Here is a 21,128-nt window from a genome sequence, read left to right as displayed (position 1 = left end):
CCAAACTATATAGAATTTAAACAGAAATTCATGCTTGAACATTAGATCATTATAATATTTTTGTCATTATTTTGCCTGAATATCCCTTTAAATAGTTTACATTCTGAATTATATGCATTATCTGACTCGTTTACAAAATACAACAAAATTATATTGGAAACATTCTGCTTCATATGTTATGAAAACTAACGAAAACACATCAATATTTGACGTTATTTGAATTGCTTAGAGACACATTTATTTAGATATTGAATTATCTATTCATAGAAAAGAATGTTTTGTATGTTTTATATTAAACATTTTACTTGAATAGAAACAATGGGTGTAAAAACAAGATGAGAACATAGTTTTAAGATCTTAATAATTTGGAGGTGTCAATAGCGGAGAAGTTAAAGTCACTGACATAAAACATGTTGTGCGCCATAAGTAATATATCATTATATGTATAATACAAACATATGAGTTTATGTTGCAAGAAGCTTGTTTTTAAGAAAAACATCTTTTTGTGCATATATTCCCATACCAGAATAATAATTTATTTAAAGCAAAATAATTCTTAATTTCCTTTCCAGTTATAAGCATCTAAAATTATAATGAAAACCATGCAACAATATGTGACCGCTATGAAATCAAAGGAATTTATTGTCAAGACATTGAAGGTCGTTCCACGTGTTTTCAATTTAGTGGTATTTTATTCTTTGATTACTAATTTAAGATGACACTTTTCATTACGAAACAGATTGTTTTGTTCTTCTGTTTTAACTAAATTGTTTTCCCTGTAGCAATATAAGACTATGGATTTGTGGTGTGGATATATTCTTTTAAGTTTGTCTTCTCTGTTTTCTTCTATTTTTGTTATAAACATCATTCTGCATGTATAAAAATGTACTCTGTTACTAACCGTATACTTTGATACAGAATTATAGGCTCAGTATATGAAAAAATATTGCATTGATCCTAGGTGGCGTTTAATCGTATTATTTGAAACAATATCTTCTCAACTTTCAAATAGTTGCCGATTAATAATTTCCGAATGTCCTTATTCCAACAGTGAATGATTTATAAGGTTAAGTACCTGTGTCCGACACCAATACCAATTTTAGCAATGGCATTATATATATGTGTGTGTAGCTGTGTAGGCAAATAATATAATGACATTTAAAAAAGGAAAGATTACTACAGAGGGATAATAATCCAATTTCACAGAAAGCAACAATACATATGTATATAACTTGCTGGCATAATGCACGATATACATATTAGGATATGGTTTTTTGGTACAATATATTTGAAATGACCAAATATTTACAACCAACAAAAGTTTTGCCGTTGATGAGTATTCACAAAATTGTTATTACCAAACATGTTTAAAGCGTAAGTACACGTTTCTTTGTGATAAATCTTTAACATATTTAATATTAATTAAAAAGATTCCGTTTTTCTCTGCAATGTTTATATCTTTTAAATAAGCTGGTACTTAGCTGTTTCCTTGTTAAAGAAAGACAGAGAGGATTGTTTTAACTGTCTTATTTCGACTGATATAAATTGCAGCAACATAATATTTTTATATCCTTCAATTTTCTTAGAAAATCTTGGAAACTATTAATAATAATTTGAATACAATGTAATATGTTTGTGTTGAATATCATCAATATTTCCTTGTTTACAAACTCTAGGCTAAACATTACCGGTGGGCTCTTAGTCAAACATCCAATGGCGGCACAGGATTTTGTTTACAAAGACAATTTATGATGTAACACTATGATTTAGCTACTCAAAAAATTTTGCTACAAATATCAAAATATCCTTCCGCTGTAATGCGAAAAAAGAAAAGGGCTTACAGCGTAGACATTTGCAGTATCTCAAGAGGTTCTTTTATCATTTCATAATTTCAAACCAAGAAATAGGAGCATTCCTGAAAAAATAAAGCTTATTTGCTTTTGTTATATCGAATTAATAACATATACTAAAGTAACTGTTTCCTAAGCTCTATAGAGCTTAAAAAATTTCTATTTGTCCCCAAAACAAATCCAACATATATCAAACAAAAATGTCGATATTAGGAAATTTCTTTCTAAATTCTTGAAAACGACACATTCGGGATTTTAATGAGCATAATTAAACCATTCTTTATTTTAAAATTCTGTGACTATACAAATGCATTACCTGTTTTTGTTTTATAAAATACAAATCCCCTAAAAAAAGTCCAAAACGGCAAAATTGAAAATGTTGCAGGCTCGGTTTGTTTAGGTCTGTTCAATATCAATACTGTATATCGGAAAATAATCGACATTTTATATAATTATGCACGTAGAACTATACACTTTGTAAAATAAATATCTGAGAGAGCAATTTGCAATTAAAACAATCTTGGCATAAGATAACCAAAGAATGTGATCAATCCGTAAATATCATCTGTTGACATTTGAAATAAATTGAAAATAAAAAGTATTTTCCTGTTAAAAAGTTGCTTTTCCTTTTTAAGATTTTTATGTTTAAAACATCAAATAAAAATGTCAGACACAGAAAGAAACATTCGTTGTGTTGACGTATTTATAGCCGAACCTTCCTGAGATCTATTTTGAAATCACATCACGATTGTATTAATGTTTTCGTTGCTGCTTATGAACTTTCAACAGTAACTGAACAGTTTACATTGTCAGGTTTCATCTTTCTAAATCAATAACTTTTAAGAGTCTATGTCAAGTAACTAATAGCTTATATAGTGTTCTCTAAATGTCAAATTCAAACATAATAAGTCGTCTTTATAATGTTATAATAACTTAATAATAACTCCCTTTAATTCATTTTTAAAGGCGTGTGTACATATATAGGAGGACTATAATCTATATAAACAGAGTCTAAGATAAACAGTTTTTGATTTACCTATAGTTCTATATGTTTCTGTTCTTCTATAATTGTATATTTAGGAAAATATAAATATAATATATATATCTTTACCTATCTTGTGTTCTGACACCACGCGTATTTGTGTCAAAGACTGGCGTAATTTTTAAAGTTTAATATTTTAAAGAGTAGTTGATCATGATGAAATCTTAACCTATTGTAATACAAACTATTCAAATTGTAATCATTTTGTGATTCAGCTCGTATTTGTTGAACATAACAGTCCCTAAGCCAATAAAACAAATGAAGCATATAACTTATCTTGATACTAGTAATTTCCGGACGTCAGCAAGCCCGTACTTAATGAGATAAAAAGTCTATATTTCCTGGCCAAAATAGTAGTGTACCATTATATATCTAATTATTATTTATTTTGTCTTCAAAATGAGTAATCAATAATTTATGATCTGATATGGAGCGGACATCTTGCAAGCTCTGAATATACTGTTTCATTACTAGTGTTTTGTTTGACCCTAAAAATTTCCTAATTTTATGCTCTCTATTTACTCAACGTCTGGCATGCATTATTCAAATTAGAATTAATGATAGTTTTGAAAAGTTTTATTGATAGCACCGGACTCAGTTTCAATCTGATTCTTTCATGCTATTCAGCAACCTGACGGGACGTCGGTTGTTCTACTCAAGAAAAAATAAAGAAATAAATGAAATTAATTATAAAAATGATCAATTAATTGTAATGTGGGCTTAACCAATAACGTGACTGTGTAAAACGAATGAATATGTACAATTAAATAATACATTAATACATAATTAAGTTTTTTTTATTGTTTTCTTTCGTCGCAGCAACATTGTAAAGGTCGTATGTCAACTTTTAAGCTTTTTTGGTGGGTTAGACCTCCGTGCATTATTTCAGTCATGAACATGTACTTACGGATCCGCGACAATGAGGCGCACTTGGTTTGAAGTCAACGTCTTTAACCGCTCGCAAACGGACTAGTGAATTTATTCACTTCCTATAAAGAATGATATTTAAAATACCGCCGTTTTTCTTATTTATTTATCACCTTATTCAAAAACCATTTGTATTTCAATGTTTCCTTTGTGATATTTATATAATTGTACTTTTAGTATATTGAAAATAAAATGAAAGAAAATTGCGCAATCATGTGTACATAAGTATTTGTTATCTGAAGAAGAGAGAAAAACAGTTACAATGTAATAAATCTATTGTTGACTAAGCGTTATACCACAATTAAAACATAAAGTAAATAAATACATTGTAATATCAATGAACACTTAAACATGAAACAAAACGAAATAATTAGACCTACAATTTAATTTGTTTACATGTATGTAATGGTGACTGGTCACTGATGAACATTTGACAATAAGCACATAACTGATGGTATGGAAGTGGATATAAACCTGCAACAACAGAATGATGTCAAACGGATTAAATGAAAAATATTTTCCTTTTGAAGCGGGGGCTAGGTACGTGAAATGTTGCACAATTTCATTTTCTTTTTTGATAGATTTAAAATTCTGATTTTTTTAGCTTTTAATTGTTTCACATCTCCCAGTCTCCTATTTTTGATTATATGAATTTTTATATTTATTTTTATAGTTGGGTTTTTGTCAAACATTTTTTTTCGCTACTTCGTCTGAACTTCATACCAAGTTTATATTTGTGACAACAAAATATGTTAAAAACCCCTTTTCCCACTTGATAGATTTTAAAAAAATGTTTTCTAATAGTGTTCATATCTAAAGGGCTAGTATTAAAATATAGTATGCTTCTTTTCAAAATAGAATAAAGATTTTCCTTTTAAAAAATTAAGGATTTATATTTCTTAAAGACATAGCATTGTAATTTTCAATTTATGTTAAATTGAGTGTACATTTGTTTACATATTATATCCTGTCAAAGAGTGAATGATATGCGGTTCACAAAGAGAAACAGAGTTAGAACTGGTTTGACCAATTAATTTATTATTTTCACTGAATTAAGAACAGGTGTTTACGAAGACCATAACTGTGTGACACATTTTACAAGTAGTTTATACCTAAAATAACCTGTTACAAATGATTTAGTCTAATATTTACAACGAATTTAAACAAAATGTGTCATTGTTTTGTCTTGAGATGATGTAGTTATATTATAACAACATAAACCGGACAATACTCTTTTCATACACTTTTCAAGCGTTGTTTTATTTTTCTGTTGAAGTCGATTGATAGATCAAATCCTTATAATAAAAAACGTAATACAATGTAAAAACCTTGCCATTGTCCCAATTGTAACCTCGAGTTCATCTATACTTCCTAGCATAATGCTGATTCAATGTGTGATGTAGTTTTTTTTTTAAATTTCTGAACAATGACTAGACGATAAAGTAAATGTTGTTATAATGTTGACACCGTATAAAGTCAGTATTGAACGTCACCGGCGTGAAAAAAATAGTTTGAGTAAATCCAGACTTTTTCAAAATAAACAAAATATAGATAGATAATACCTTTTAAATGATGTTCGCAAGATATTTATTTGTCCATTAAATCTAATGCAATGATTTTTCTAGTACAATGCACATGTTCTCAATTTTCGTGAATAAACAACAAGAGGGGATTTTAATGCTGAAATATGTGTTGCTTGACGATACATGGGAATTTTAAATTACATCACGTCGTTGTTAATTTTAGTTTTTTATTTCCTCAATATTCTGCAGAGACCGTTACATCTGCTGACTGAATTTCTTTCTAAATAAACGTAGCACTTATTCCACCATTGAAACAAATGAATTAAACTTAAGCTATGCAAGTTCGTTCGTTAGCTTTTCAAAATTTAAGAAATGTTCGTAATTGATAATATATTTTTGACTTGTATACGAGTATATCATGATTAAATTTGATAATTATTTACAAATGTTTTATGTTGATGAAGTAAATATTCAAGTCTATGGATCTGGCTAATGTCATATTCATCGTGACCACAGGATCAGTTGACTCTCAGATAAGCTTGGTTAATAGAGTTGGTTATTCACCGAAATCTTCATACGAGAACTGTTTTATTGAAATACCAAATTTGTTTTATTAAAATACCTAATTTGTTTTATTAAAATACCAAATTAAAATTCTTCATTTGGTTCGATTTCCTTTTTTCAAGATTTCAATACGTGACGGAAAGCAAACGTAGAAGTTGTTTACCCATCTTTGGCATTCGATCCCTTTCTAAAGCGCGTAGATATTTAAGAAATCGCGCGCAGTCAACCCTTGTTTTAATCACGATCTTTGTATTTGTGGGAGAAAGACTATTTACACAGTCATGATATTTATGTTACGTAGCGTTGTTTGTCTTATTGGTCGGCTAGTACCTAAATCGTAACTGTTCGGCCCTTTCCGTCAGTTTTCGGATTCACATTAGCAAAATACACAGATTGGATACTTATTTTTCGGTCTAACCTACGCTAAGAAACTAAACATGTAAGCAAAGAAATTCTATGCCTGCAGCGGAACATGCATATATTTTGAAACATTTTTACAACATATAATCGCAACGAACGAAATGCTCCATTCCTTAATATTAAAATATATATATTTATGATTTAGAATCATTTTGAAAGCCGATATTTTACATTTCATTTAACAAGCATATTCTCTATATTTTTTTAAAAAAAGAATGCAATTTCTTTTTGTAATCTACGAGAAATGAAAGAAATTTAAATGCAGTTTCAAACAATAGACAAACCTAACACAATAGAAATGAGCCGCGTCACGACAAAACCAACGTAATGCGTTTGCGACCAGCATGGATCCAGACCAGCCTGCGCATCCGCGCAGTCTGATCAGGATCCATGCTGTTCGCTTACAAACCCTATAACAAGTAGAGAAACTGATAGCGAACATCAGACTGCGTGGATGCGCAGACTGGTCTGGATTCATGCTTGTCGCAAACGCACTATGTTGGTTTTGTCGTGACACGGCTCAAATGTCTCATACTGATCAATGGATCTTTTTTTCAATTAGCAACACTTGCGTACGAATAGATGATTCCACACTCAATAATAAGAACATTGCGTGACATTTTTTCCTGATATATTTGTTCTTGCAGATGTGCATGGAAATGTCAAAGAAAGAACGAGTATATCTCATCTACTTCATATTTCCAGTGAATATATTTGCATAAACTTCTACTTAAAGCATCTTTTCTTCCAGCAATCTAGAAACAATTTATGCAAACTTTGCATCAAGGCAAAGACATTTTTGTTATCGAATTATGATATCAATTACAGAGTAAATAAGCACTGCTTATATATTCAACTTTTGTGTCTTATTCCCGTGTCTTATTCATAAATTCAGAGAGGCAAAAAATAAAACATTTTAAGGCCTTTTAAGAATGATAACAGACATGTTTCAATAATATCAAAGAAACTAATTTGAAAGAGAATTCTATTCATTACATCTAAGAAATGAGACCTATTTACAAGAGAGAAGTCCAAAGGAAGAATAACATTAATTTGATTTAAATATTAATCAACTAAGTTTGCCTATATGCCAATCACTGCCCAGCTAGTCTACGTTCTGTCTGATACCCTAGAACTTTGTTTATATTCCCCGTGACAACAAAATACAGATTAAAACATGTCACTGTCCCTGCATGGTGATAGATTAAAGCAATCTCGCAGAAAATAAACATATCCAAATCCCAGAAATGAAAACACGGGTGACCATTTGTCATTCAAGCCAAACAAATTGCATTGTTTAATAGAAATAAATAAACATGGTATCGTATATTGAGGCAGCAATAACTTTGGAAGTAGCGATATATACTTCTTTCTGAAATAATGATCGTTTCCTTTATACAAATTTTAAAATAGTTATATTGGTATCGATTACGTTAGGTTTTACGGCACACTTACACAATATAGGTCATATGACGAGTTTCGAGCTTTACTGATGGAGGAAAACCTCAAACCAGTGCCTTTCTGTACAGTATTTCAGGCACGAAAGAATCCAAAATCCTGTCGGGATTCAAACCTACAGCGGTGAGGGACAAGTGGTTTGAAGTCAACGACTCTAATCGCTCGGCCACTTACGCCTCTTAGAAAGAATTCATGGTGCACGTGTTTCTAACATCATATAATAAAAGATGAAATTCTAAACGAAAAGTTTATACACATTTTAAGATTATCTCGGGAAGATAAATACAAATGTATATTATATAATATAAACTCAAAATTAATGTATTATCTTAAAATCTTTATTACCAGATTTATATAATACATTCTCGCTCCTGAAAGAAATCTTGTACCACTCAAAATCTACAAAGTTGATAAGACAACTTAAAAGAGTGGTAAACATTTTAAGTAAACACACTTTAAACATTTATTTTACTTTCATATCACACTTTTCATTTCTCAAAAATTATTCTCATCATCAATGTACTATAATATTTACTAGATTGAATTAAAAGAAATTAATGTTAATTATGATTAATAAAAAGGTTTTACGGCGCACAAACACAATTAAGGTCATATGGCGGCGAAACAGGAAAGATAATTTTAATTTTGGCTTATCTGGTGTAATAAATGTTAAGCAACATCAGTGGTCAAAATCACCTCGCCTACTGGAACTAGGAGATGCATAAACGTCAGTTATTCAAAACTATTTAGTCCCCTCTTACGCAGGGTTAAACGGTGGCTGCAATTCTAATTCATCAATCCTTAAAAGCAACTACTCGGCCAAAAGGGGATAAATTAAAGAAAAATGCTCTTAATGATTGTTTTATTTAACTTAACATTATAGGACATTGTTATGCACAAGTTTGTTGATAGTTTGAATTCGTTTATATTTACCAACTAGACGCCATCTTTCTTTGGCGCTTTTTCCTTGAATTATCATGTGGCAAATTTATATCATCGACTTCCTTCCTTGTAAACAATAATAAATGATACACAGAATTCAGTCTTTGCATAATCTGAAATATGAAAATAGAGCACCATTCCCATATATTTGACACGAAACATTCAAATCTTTTCACATCTGATTATCATTTTTTTTCATGTAAACACCTTATTTAAAGCAGCATGCCTCCAGATTCATGATTTTTCTTGAAAAATTTTGGAAATGTATTTAAAAGTATAATATCGTGAAGTAACCACAAGGAAGCAATTAACATATAATCAACGGCACTTGCAACCAACGTAAATTACCAAAAAAAAAAAAGGTTACAATATGCAAAAATAACCGTTACTGTGTAAGTAACGCAGTAGAAATATCGTTATAAAACATGTAAATTATTACTTTTTTACTTTTTCTAAATTTTATTACATTTTTCTCAAGTTTGATTTTATTGACATATTTTGTCTCATTTGGAGGCATGTTGCTTTAGAACTTTTTGGAGTAGAAAAACACATCGAATACAAACGCATGTATGTCTATTAAATTACATTGCTTGCTCTACAAATGAAATGACAAAGAAAACAAATGTAAAATCTGACTCAAAAGACATATTTTAAAAACTAACGGAGAGCCCGTTAAATTGCTATTTTTTTAAATTTCCCCCAACGTTTTTTGGAAAAATATTAAAAAAATTTACTAAATGGGAACTTATTTCAAAAAATTTCCAAAAAAATTTTTGTAAAATGTTTAATGAAAAACTAAAAAGGAGGAAATTTCCAAATTCAGTTTTAAATTTAGATTTTTTACCCAAATCAGCAACCCCCATTTAAATTGTCAAATTAATGTTAAATTTCTAGATTTTTTATCAAAATTACTTAAAATTTATTATCACACTCTAAAAAAAAAACAGCCCAAATTTCCCGGGTTCATTTCCCAATTTTTTAAGGAAAAAAATATTAAACCCAAAAAATAAAAAAATTTTTGTCAGTTGTACCAAAAAAAAACAAATTCTTGGGAAAAAAACCAAAAAAAAAAAATATGGTTTAAAAAAACTGTGTTTTTGGCAAAAAATTATAATAGAATAAAAACACTAAATGTATCATTTGTTTTATGAAAATTTATGTTTGTGCCTATTATATTAATGTATTGTTTTTAGTTTTTTTAAAATAATTTTAAATTACCGGGGTGAAATTGCTTAATATTTTTACCCAAATTATTTATTTTGAGAGAAAAAAATTTAACAACAAATTTATTTTTAGAATATTTTCCAAATTTTTGGCCCCCAACCCGGGTGTTTTAAAAAGGCAAAAAAATCATATCCAGAAATTTTCAAAGGGAAAAAATACAAAAAATCGTTTGATTTAAAGGGAAATCATAAATTTGGGCATTCCCCCAAAAGGTCCCTATATTTTTTTAAAAGGGGCCCCAATTTTGATAAAAAATAGGGAAATGATTAAAAAAGGGGGTTTCGGGCTTTGCGCGGTTGCAAACCCCGAAACTTTAGAAACTTCAGTGTTTTGGGAGGCCATCACGATTTTTTGGTTTGAAAGGGGAAAAATAAAATTTGTTTAAAAATGGGTTGAGTTTTTTTTCCTTATTTTTCAATGAAATTTCCCATTTTGGTGAAAAAAGGTGTTTTTTGTTTTTTTTTGATAACAAAGGGTTTATATCAAACGCAGGGAAATTTTCGACAGTGATTCAACGGATTTACCAATTAATGCATCTGATGCGATGATTTTCTTAAACAAGTCTAGTGCTAATAAAAGTGACAGAACGCTCTTAAATCTTTCAGAGCACTGGGATATAGACACATCAACTGATAATGAAAGAATAAATAGTTATTCGAAAGATATAGTCTCATTAAGTCAAGGAGTAGAAACTAATCGTTATTTTGGCGAAATTAAATCGAAACATATAAATCAAAGCAAAGAATATCATAATATATTATTTATCGAAAGAAGATTCAAACCGTTCTAGTCCTATTGATAAGTTTGATATTGAAGAGAATGATACCAAGTTAATGTTAAGCCCTATGAATATCAAAGATGATTGTTTGCACGTAAATGAAAGTAACACAAATAATAATTGTTCAAAGTCTGGTAGGATACCGCTATATATTGGCGGACTTTTTGACCCAGGGGCGGACGAGAAGAATCTCTGGGACGATCTAAAAACTCACACTCCAAAGTTGCCACCCACATCTTTTAAAAAAAACTATTTTTGCTGCCACAATATAACTTTTTTCTTTTTCAAAATACTAAAAGGGAAAAGGGTTAAAAATAAAATTTACATTTAAAATTCCCTAAGTAATTAATTTTATGTTTCAGGGGGAAATAAAATTTTCCGTTTTACCAAAAAAAAAAAAAAAAAAGGGTTTCATCAAAATTTCGGACTCGGCCCCCATCCCCCCAAAACTTCCGTGTTTCAAAAACCCAAATTTATTTTAAATTTTTTTTGGGCACTTTTAAAGTTTAACACTTTCAGCCTTTTTTTGTTTAAATTTTTTCCCGAAAATTTTAATTTAAAGATACAATTGAGGCATTTTCACAATTAAAACAAATAAAAATTTTTGCAATAACAGAAAAAAAAATTTTTTTTATATACTTTTTGGATTTTGATCCCAAAATAAAAGAATGTTTTTAACCAATTTTTGTAAAATTTTTAACGCCTAATAAAAAACACAAAAAATTGTGGGAAAAACGTATCAATCATTTTTAAATTATCTATTTTAACAAAAAAAATTTGGAAATTTTTGAAATTTAAGTCAATGTAAATTTTAATTAAAAAATACCCCTCTTTGCGGGAGTCCCCATAAAAAATTTAGTAACCTTTTGTAGTAAAAATGTACCCTTTTTTCGTTTTCTAGGGACAAAAAATTTTTAAAACTTAACCATTTAAAAACCAAAGAAAATAATTAAAGATAAATTAACCATTTTAAACATTTGGTTTTGGGGAACCTCCTCTAATAAACGATTATTTTTTCTATCGAGATCTTAAATCTTCAATGAAAATTGTAGACCGATAGCTTAACGGGGGAAAATCATATGTGTATCACTTTGATATACTTGAGATAATGAATAGACCATAAATTTCTTTTATACAAATTGACCTTGAATTAGTTATCTTCTATTAACAAGCGAACGGGAGATATGGCATTCAAGACTAAGTCTTAGTCGATCACTGTTATCAATTCTATGATAAAAGTCAGTTGAAATGCAAAATGGAAACGGGCAGACATCAATCTTATTTTTTCAGCATGTAGTCCAGAGCAAATACCAAATAAGAAACTAACTAATTTAAATTGCCATCATTGTCAATGAATTAGCCATTACCACATCGTTTCCATTACAATTTGGTCAAGATTTGTCTAGACGTCGTCATGATTCCATAGAGTAACGTTTATACTTTGTTCGTGTCATAACAATCCAATAACAAATCATTAGAATCCCTTTACAAGCTAGTCTAATTTCTTAGACTTCTATTACAAAACTGAGTATTGGAAACATGATGAAAACTATTCATAAAACATATTACGTTTACATCCACATAGTTCTTGTAATGGCAAAAAAACAAAACAAAAAAACAACAACATAATACCATTGATTTATACCCAACTAGCTTCTATTTTGATAAAGTTATTGTAGGTATAAACTGGTCAAGTTCATAGGCATAAGTTTCTTTACTTATTTCTTCAAAGTTGTATGTTTCGAAGTTCAACAATGAAATGTGTTTTTTATTTGTTGTCAATACTCTTTAAACGTCTTTTTTTCCATGCTCAAAATATATTTTGATATACAATTTGTGCACTGTTCAAGCTCATTTTGATTGCAGATATTATTTATACATATAACTCGCATTGTCCAACTCTACCATTTGAGTTTTTTTTAAGAACACATTATAATGGTCTCAAGTTTTGCAATGTTAATTATGGCTAATCACCTCGTCATGTTTGGTTTCAGCATGGTAAAGTCTGTTTCAAAAATATCATGTGAATTATTTACATTTGTTCATTCAAAACATATTAGCAATGAAAATATTACAACATAAATGTCATGAGAAGGCTACGGGAAATAAAATAACATGTATGTTTAAAACGAGATCAGTATCATTTCCAATATTAATAACATTTCATTAAAGATTCATCGTTGGGGAAGTGCATTTTAACTGAACAAGTTAGAAATAAACATCAAATACGCACAATTTGATATTTTGAAACTGCCGTAGAATAGAAAATGATAACGTTTTCATTAAATAGAATTATATTAAAAAATTGAAAAATAAAAAATGTTTTCACAATGAACTCATTTCATAACCTAATCAATATTTGTTGTTTCTAAAAATATGGCAGTTGTTATTAGATAAGTACTTTTGTAGACATGTAGACCAGTGCGATTTAAAAAGTACCATACTTGTGTATTGAGTAGTTTTAAGGACAGTGTAGTGAAATTAAAAGGTACAGACAGTTTTGGCAAAACAATTTATTATTACTAGTACATAAACTAAAAAAAAACGTGTTGGTATTACAAATAAGAAGATGGATAGATTCAGACAATAACCAACATAAGTTAAAGCTCAAACTATTAAAAAAAGAATATTTTATATCTACAAACAATAAAAGAATGACGTTGAAACCTAAAATCGAGTTTGTCCAATGTTTGAACTAACAAAAAAAAAATAAACCAAACAATCGTTTCTCATAATTATTTAAATTTGTTATGAATTACAGTGTATATTTTGGTCTTAAAATTCAAATAGTTCGAAAATTCGAAAAGTTTCTGAAAGAAAGTGACTATTTGAGAGGGAAAAACACAAAAACAACAGCAAAAAAAAAAAAAAAAAAAAAAAAAAACAAAAACAAAAAAAACCCAGAAAAAACAGAGTCATTATTGAGGTTGAAAATAAATCTTACGCAATGTAGCTTAAGAAAGTTTTTATTTACGCCAATTCAAAGTCCCGCCGCGCAGAATTCGAACCAATAGTGCTTGGAAAAACACTTTCAACCACAACTTTAATGACTGTATTACATGTACTTGGTCATTATCTCACATATCAAAGCCATTTTTAATTGTAGTAGTAAGATATTTAAACAGTTTTCGTTGACCTTTATTGTATCACAGCCTTGTACAGAACATACATGTATGTATTGTTGATTGAAGAAATAATCCCTTATCCCGGATTATATATACATTCGTGACATTATATCTTGAAGGCTCATTCGTGATTTATTTTATCTTAAATCTACAGAATCTTTCGGTTTTCTCTTTTTGTCTCGGAATCGATACATTTTTAGAGAAGCGTATAGATAAAGGCACGAGAGAATGAGACTCCGAAAGTTATTGCCTGTGACCTTTTTCCACATTTCTGACAGAAAATGAATCGGTATTAAAGATTTCGTCTTTGATGGCCCATTGCAATACTTTTTGTACAGAATCTCCTTTGTAGAATGATCACATGTATCAAGTGATCAAATACGCCCAAGGGAAGGGTGAAATAAAATTGTGGTTACAATTGATTAGCAAATGCTAGCAACGAGATAGATTAAATGTTCTTTGGTTATCATAGCGATTGAATGTTGGAGTTCCAACGTATCAACAGTCATCAAAGTCAATAATACTGTGAATAATTGAATATAGAACTATGGAGCCTCTATGTCAATTAATTGACCATTATGTCCCTATTAAAGCCATTAGCCATTAAAGTGTTTTTATTGCTGCGAATTCAATTACAGGGGCAATTACTTGATATGTTGCTGTAATTTGGTCTGGGAATATGAGAGTTGTTAATAATGATGAAAATGAAGCATAAAAATAAAGTGAGTCTTTTTGCAATAAAAGTTGTTTTGACTTGGTATTTTACTAATGCTCACATTATTTTCTCGTTCATTGTACATGGTTTTATCTAATTTTTGTTGCAACAAATGTCATATAATCCAAATCTTTATTAAAATGCTTCTGGACGTTAATTTTGATGTCGTAGTATATTATTTATGTCGTTATATTTGTTGAATTGGTTATTGATTTATAAGAAATAAACAATCAAAGTTTTATCATGTTTTGATAAAAAAAAATATATACACTATTTGCAATATATCACTGTTGACTATGGTTTTTGTCAGTTCGACGCATTTTTCCCGTTTGTAAAGGTATAAAGTTTCTCTTAAAACAAAAGGTTCTTCACTATGTGTTGTGCGATTTGATACAGACATTAATATCTTGAACTAGCTATACCTTTACTAGTATACATACATGTATATACACATATAGCTAAATTAGTTACCCTAATTAAAATTTCAAATCCCACCGACGTAAATTCTTTTTATACGTATTTAAATCATTACAATTATATTTAAAAAATATGGATTTCTTTAAAATAAAACAACTATGAAGTAGAAATCATTTTGCTACTCTTGCCAATATATACTTTTTTCAAACCATGTCAATTTATAGATTGGACCAAATTCCTATAACTACAGACTTAGCACCGATCGTCATTTAATTTTAGTACCAAAATATTAACAAAAGACAAATAAAAGGCGATTGATTGGTGTATTAGATCTAGCTTATCCCAACAATTTTATTTTGATACTGAAAATCATTTATACTTGTATTATAAACATATACCTCATGAAATATGTCTTGAGTTCAATATATTGGCTTCTTAAGAAATTTGAATCACTTGCCGAAAAGGAAATTGTATTTTTTCAACGATTTCTGTGGGCAGACAACACCTCATACATTGATAGCAATCGTGGACCGCAGACGAGAATTCCCTGATTCCATTATGATTCTTATCAATGTCTGATAGTTTTCCTGTTCTCTCAAATAGAAAATGGCGGGTTGATCTCAATTTCATGAACCGTACAGTTTATTTAGGATAATTGAAGACAAGTACTGGTCTAGTATATTTATTGAAGATATCTTTGAATATTGCTTGAAAAAATCTTTAAGGTAATTACAAAATTCACCGTGTTATTATCAGATTCAAATCATTTGATTATCATAAATGATATATTTTCAAAGAACTTATATTTGAACATCCTCTTGTGGCTGACAGGTTGCCTTTTAGGAATTGCAGCCAAAGTTTATCCCTGCATGATCGTAAAAGGCGACAAAATGGTTCGTATAACTAGAATTACAATGCATTTCTTAGCTCCAGCAGGTTAGATGATTTCAACCCTTGGTGTTTCTTTTCAGTTTGTTTGGGGGTTAACCAAAATCATATTTTCTGTTTTGGCGCCATATGACCTGCCGGCAACATACGACCATCGCAAACTAAATAAAATATAATAAAACGGAATCACCGAAGAACAAGACACATTCATTATCAGTAAAAGCTTAAAATGTTCTCTTAAATTGATAAATGATTTTGGTCAGACTGGTTAAAATGTTTATCTTCTGTGAATTGTTTAAAAATTAACTCATACAAACATTGTAATGGAGATATGTCTAAGTATTTTACTTATTAAGCAAGCAATAATTTGGAGCATTTTCTAATAATAAAATTATGATCTATGGACAATAGCCACTGAAGACAGTACTGAAGTTACATTACTGCCCAGCCAAATTATTAACGTACAACATTCAACAATAATCAAGCCATCATACACTTAACACTTATTTTAAAACAACACATGTGGAAAACTGGCGTTCAACACCGTCAAGTCAGTGGAGCGTTAGACATTAAATCGGGCGATGCATCATCAAATTCTTCATCACTTGCACTATACCTCTGCTCTGTCATGCTCAGAAGTAGTACCACTTTCTTGCCAGAGTACTGGTAAACTTTTTGACAGTATGTCCAGGAACAATGCGAAAGCTGAACTGTGCTCTGGTGAATTCAAAGTGGCTAACTGCCGTGATCCAGAGGATAAACTGCAAAACACACCACCCCTGGCGTACAACAGAAGTACCAATCTTAATATCTAAACAACAAATTGAATATTATAATTTAGGGTATTAATTAAATTGCTACGCATCCAAATTATCAATTGTTTATTCTAACAAAACAGTAATCAACAATATTTTCAGTGAAAGAGATCCTCTTCCAATACCGATAAAACTTTAATTATTTACACTACATTGCTACATTAAGCTTTGGGTTTTTTAGCTTTGAAGTTTGTCAAAAATGCTAGATTAAAAAGCAACATACTATATGTATATTGATCTGTTTTATAGACATGGGAATTCATATTGCTTTTGTGGATTATGCCCTAATGGCCATAGGCATCACAAAACAAGGTATTGGTTTTATATGGATCATTCTAAAATGTATATCTGATAAACAATAAAATTTTAAACTGCAATAATTCCGATAGCATTCTCTTGAAAGTCTACGAAATCTGAACTCCCGGGAGAAATATCTAAAACATTCAAATGTTGCACGGATTTTTTTATCTTTTAAAAGGTCACACCAAATTCAAGAGGCATTACTTTGTAATGTAAAACGTATTCATGTTTGATTCACCTCAAATAGCACTTTCTGATATAAGCATTTGATTTGCATGTGTGAACAAATTTCATTTAGAATAAAGTCAAGTCAGTCTTGCATGAAACAACGAGGTCACGTGTTTGTTTTATATTGGGATGAATGGTCAATACATGAGAAAGATGATGTATTAATACTATAACACTATACGAAAAGCTGCATTATTTAATGATGATATGAAAGAATCAATTTTCATATCTGATGAAGAGAAAAGCTAAATGGATAGAAATAAAAATACTCTATAAAGATTCATCTGAATCCATCTCAAACATCATTATTAACGTCTGGGTTACTTCTTACTATTATTATTGCTGCTTCAGCAGATTCTTCAAACTATAACATGTTCTTACCTCATAACCTCATTGTTTTTAATGTTTCCTGAAACTATTCAATAATATCAGCACATTTGCGTTACACACCAATGATCGTGTTCCATGCAGTACAATTAAGTCATCCTGGTGTTAACACCACACCGGCACTATAAAGGCCATTTGTATCATAGTTTGGGGACCTTTCTGTTGAAAATGAGTCAAAGTTAAATCGTATACATATACATGCACAGTGCTTTAACTGTAGTGGAGGTATTAGTTACCCGCACTCCAGAGCATGCCCACTTATTGGTTCATTTTTTGCTGGGGTTTACTTATTGTGACGGCAGAGAAAGGGAAAGCGACAGAAATTTCATATTCAGATGCTCGTTCATTGGTTTCTTTTTTTCTAGGATTTCACATTGTGACAACAGGGAACGTGTTTTTATGTTTGACTATGATACAAAAGAGAAAGAACATCAAAACACTCGGCAATCAGATTAATACTCGGGGCTACGCCCCCTCGTACAAATCAGATAGCCTGGTGTTTCGATGCTCTTTCTATTACATAACTACTTTACAGTTTCAATGGCGAAAACCTTTCAGGGCCCTTACTTGTATAATTACAAGCATGAGCGGACATCTGAGTAGAACATTGACATTTTGTAAGCTAGTTTGATTAATAAAGGACACACACAAGGAAATTAAATGTAGGGAATAACATTTATACATAATTAAACAATATATCATTAAACATGTAATTAAATAAACTTTGTCGGATTATTACACATTTTCTCAAAGCAAGAAGGTAGATAATAGTGTAAAAAATAAAAACTTATTGACATAAAGTACCGCTAATAACATGTATCCCGCTTTCTTCGAGTAGGATGCATAATTGATAATGTTTTAAATTGAGCTACTTAAAATGTATTCTACAAAGAACAAAAAAAAAAAAAAAAAAAAAAAAAAACGATATCGGCGAGAAAGAGAATATATGAATATATAAGCCGCGCCATGACAAAAAAATATATTTAAAGCGAACAGCATGGATCCTGATCAGACTGCGCGGATGCGTAGGCTGGTCTGGATCCATGCTGGTCGCAAACACACAAATTTGATTTTGTCATGGCGCGGCTCATATATTCATCATGAGATTTTTCTAAGATTTAATTCACAATAAAATGAAATAAATTCCGGAGGTTTTTCTGTTTTAACTGTTTTAAAATCATAACATACTATGAGCACAAAAAATTCAAAAAATAATTCATATGACATTTTGTTCGATTTTGCTATTCGATTACAAACATTACCAAATAAGACTTTATAATATTAACAAACATAACTAATATTGTTGTCATTAATATCTCACACAGAGATATTTTACAGCCTTGTGATTCTTGTTTTTGAAAAGGGTATAATATTTACTGCTGAGATACATAAAGCTATCTCACAACAGACATTTATTTAGTAAAAATAAAAGTGATACAATTATTGCATGATTTGATATCTGATAGATTTTTGATAATGTAATGTTAAAAATATTATATATTCATGCAGAACAAACATAACATAACATCTTTACAAATATGTGTCACACAGAGTCGACGTACTGTTGAGAATCACAGTATATTTTGTATTCATGTTTTTGTTGCCAATTTTCTTTTTTTATTTCCGTTCTGTATCATTTGCGAATCAGTTTGGCTATATTGTGTAGACATTATGTCTCATGTGTTATAAATCTGTTATTATTTTGGAATAAACTGTAACAACTATAATACCCCTAGCCAGTTTGTATCTGTTTTACTGCCTCTCTAGTTCACGGCAAGTGAGCATTCCTTTTTAAAATTAGTTCTTGTTTTTTGTTTTTGTTTTTCAAAATCGAAACAAACGTCAGTGCATTATTTTAATGACAATTGCTGATTTAATATATTACTTTTGTCATTACAGAAGTGATAAAGTTATAAAACTCATGCAAAAAAGATAAAACTGTTTTTAATAATAATAATAAAAATCTTTTTTTCCTTTAATTATTATTGATTTATTTTATGTTTTACCAACGTTTGTACCAACGTTTGTACAAAGAAAATTGGTTTGCAGTGAGTGTCTCTAAGTAATTACTTTAAGACTTTTGTTGTATTTCTAATCTTTTTAGTACAATTCCAGCCAAAAGAGCACAATCGTTTGCCAGAAAAAAAGAGAAATAGAATAGAAAAGAAAAAAGAAAAAGTAGAGAAAAAATTAACATAATGATGGAAAGTAAAATGTCAAATTAATCATGTCTTTCATTCGGACTTTTTCTGTCCCAAAGTATACAATATTTTTAAAACATTTTCATTGATTTCATTAACTAAGATTCATTCTTCATCAAGACAAATATTTAGAATAGCATGATCTTCAAAATTATTCCAGAATTCCCCTAGCAAATTCCCTATTATAGCATGAGTTCGTCTATAGATTAGTTAAAGCACACTGATATCACTCGACAACATTTCGTTCCGTGATGTCAATCGGCTATTACATCGTTTTCTTTGATTCCATTACGATACCCTAACCACACTGTAATTTTTGTCCTGCCAGATATCACGATCAAAATGATATACAGAAACGTTCCAGATTTTACAGGACTTTTAGTGTGGTTTATATAGAAAATGTTTTCGATTGTTTTTCTATTGTTTGCTGATATTAGTTGAGAAATTCTGGATAAAAATTCTGTTAATAAAATATAATATTTGTGTCTCCTACTAGTGTTCTTCTTTCTCAACAACAAACAAAACATTTCAAGAGATTGAATATTGTACACACAAGAATATATTCATCTTGATCTTTAGAAGTATAATTCGGATTTAAATAACAGAACACAACTTACTTGTTTGTTTTGGTGTCAAATATATATGCTGTTAATGATTGTTATACGTATCATGTATGTTACATTATATGATGTATAATTATATGGACGATATGAATTGTGCATGCAATTTTGTGTTTCTTGAAATTGTACCATTCTCACAATTATTGATTAAAACATATCAATATAAAGATAACAAAATGATAAGGGTGCATTAATTTTACAGTTGATATATTGAAAATCAATGAATTTATACACCCCCGTGAATATATATGTGAAGAAAACATTAATTACAGATTTGATTTTTTAAAGGACATTGACTAAAACAACCCTAAAACATTGTCTAATTCCCGATTAAATAAAAGTACCATCTCCACCCATTTCGCCCAGTGTTTTCAATGAAACTAGTTTTTTTTGTTACAAATGTACGGTTAAATCTTCTCTGATATATTGCAAGAAGTGAAATATATATAACAATGCGAATTGTTTACATATTACAGTGCGACCCTGGCGTAGGAATGGATGCCTTATACAATCTTATTTACCGACAACCACAGATTGTTATGATGATCGGAAGTGCTTGCTCCGAGGTCACCAAAACGCTCTCAGAAATTGTGCCTTATTGGAATCTTATCCTTGTATGTTTCATGATAATTCTTTGTATTATTTTAACATTCTTAGAATGTTTCAAATTATTTATATTTATGTACACGTATGTCGTGAGAATT

The 21,128-nt window shown here is 29.8% G+C and overlaps 1 protein-coding gene across 1 annotated transcript in view; it reads left to right on the top strand.

Moving 5' to 3' along the window:
* The window catches only part of LOC132729237 (gamma-aminobutyric acid type B receptor subunit 2-like), a 42,019-nt gene that overhangs the window by 9,249 nt on the left and 11,642 nt on the right, over positions 1–21,128 (top strand). The window contains exon 2 of the mRNA XM_060714956.1: positions 20,901–21,038. Coding sequence (XP_060570939.1) covers positions 20,901–21,038 — 138 coding nt within the window. The remainder of the gene's footprint in view (positions 1–20,900; positions 21,039–21,128) is intronic.

The sequence above is a fragment of the Ruditapes philippinarum genome, unplaced genomic scaffold (genome assembly GCF_026571515.1).
Source record: "Ruditapes philippinarum isolate M1 unplaced genomic scaffold, ASM2657151v2 ctg5737_1_1_1_1, whole genome shotgun sequence".
NCBI lineage: Eukaryota > Metazoa > Mollusca > Bivalvia > Venerida > Veneridae > Ruditapes > Ruditapes philippinarum.
This window is presented reverse-complemented; position numbering and strand designations above follow the sequence as displayed.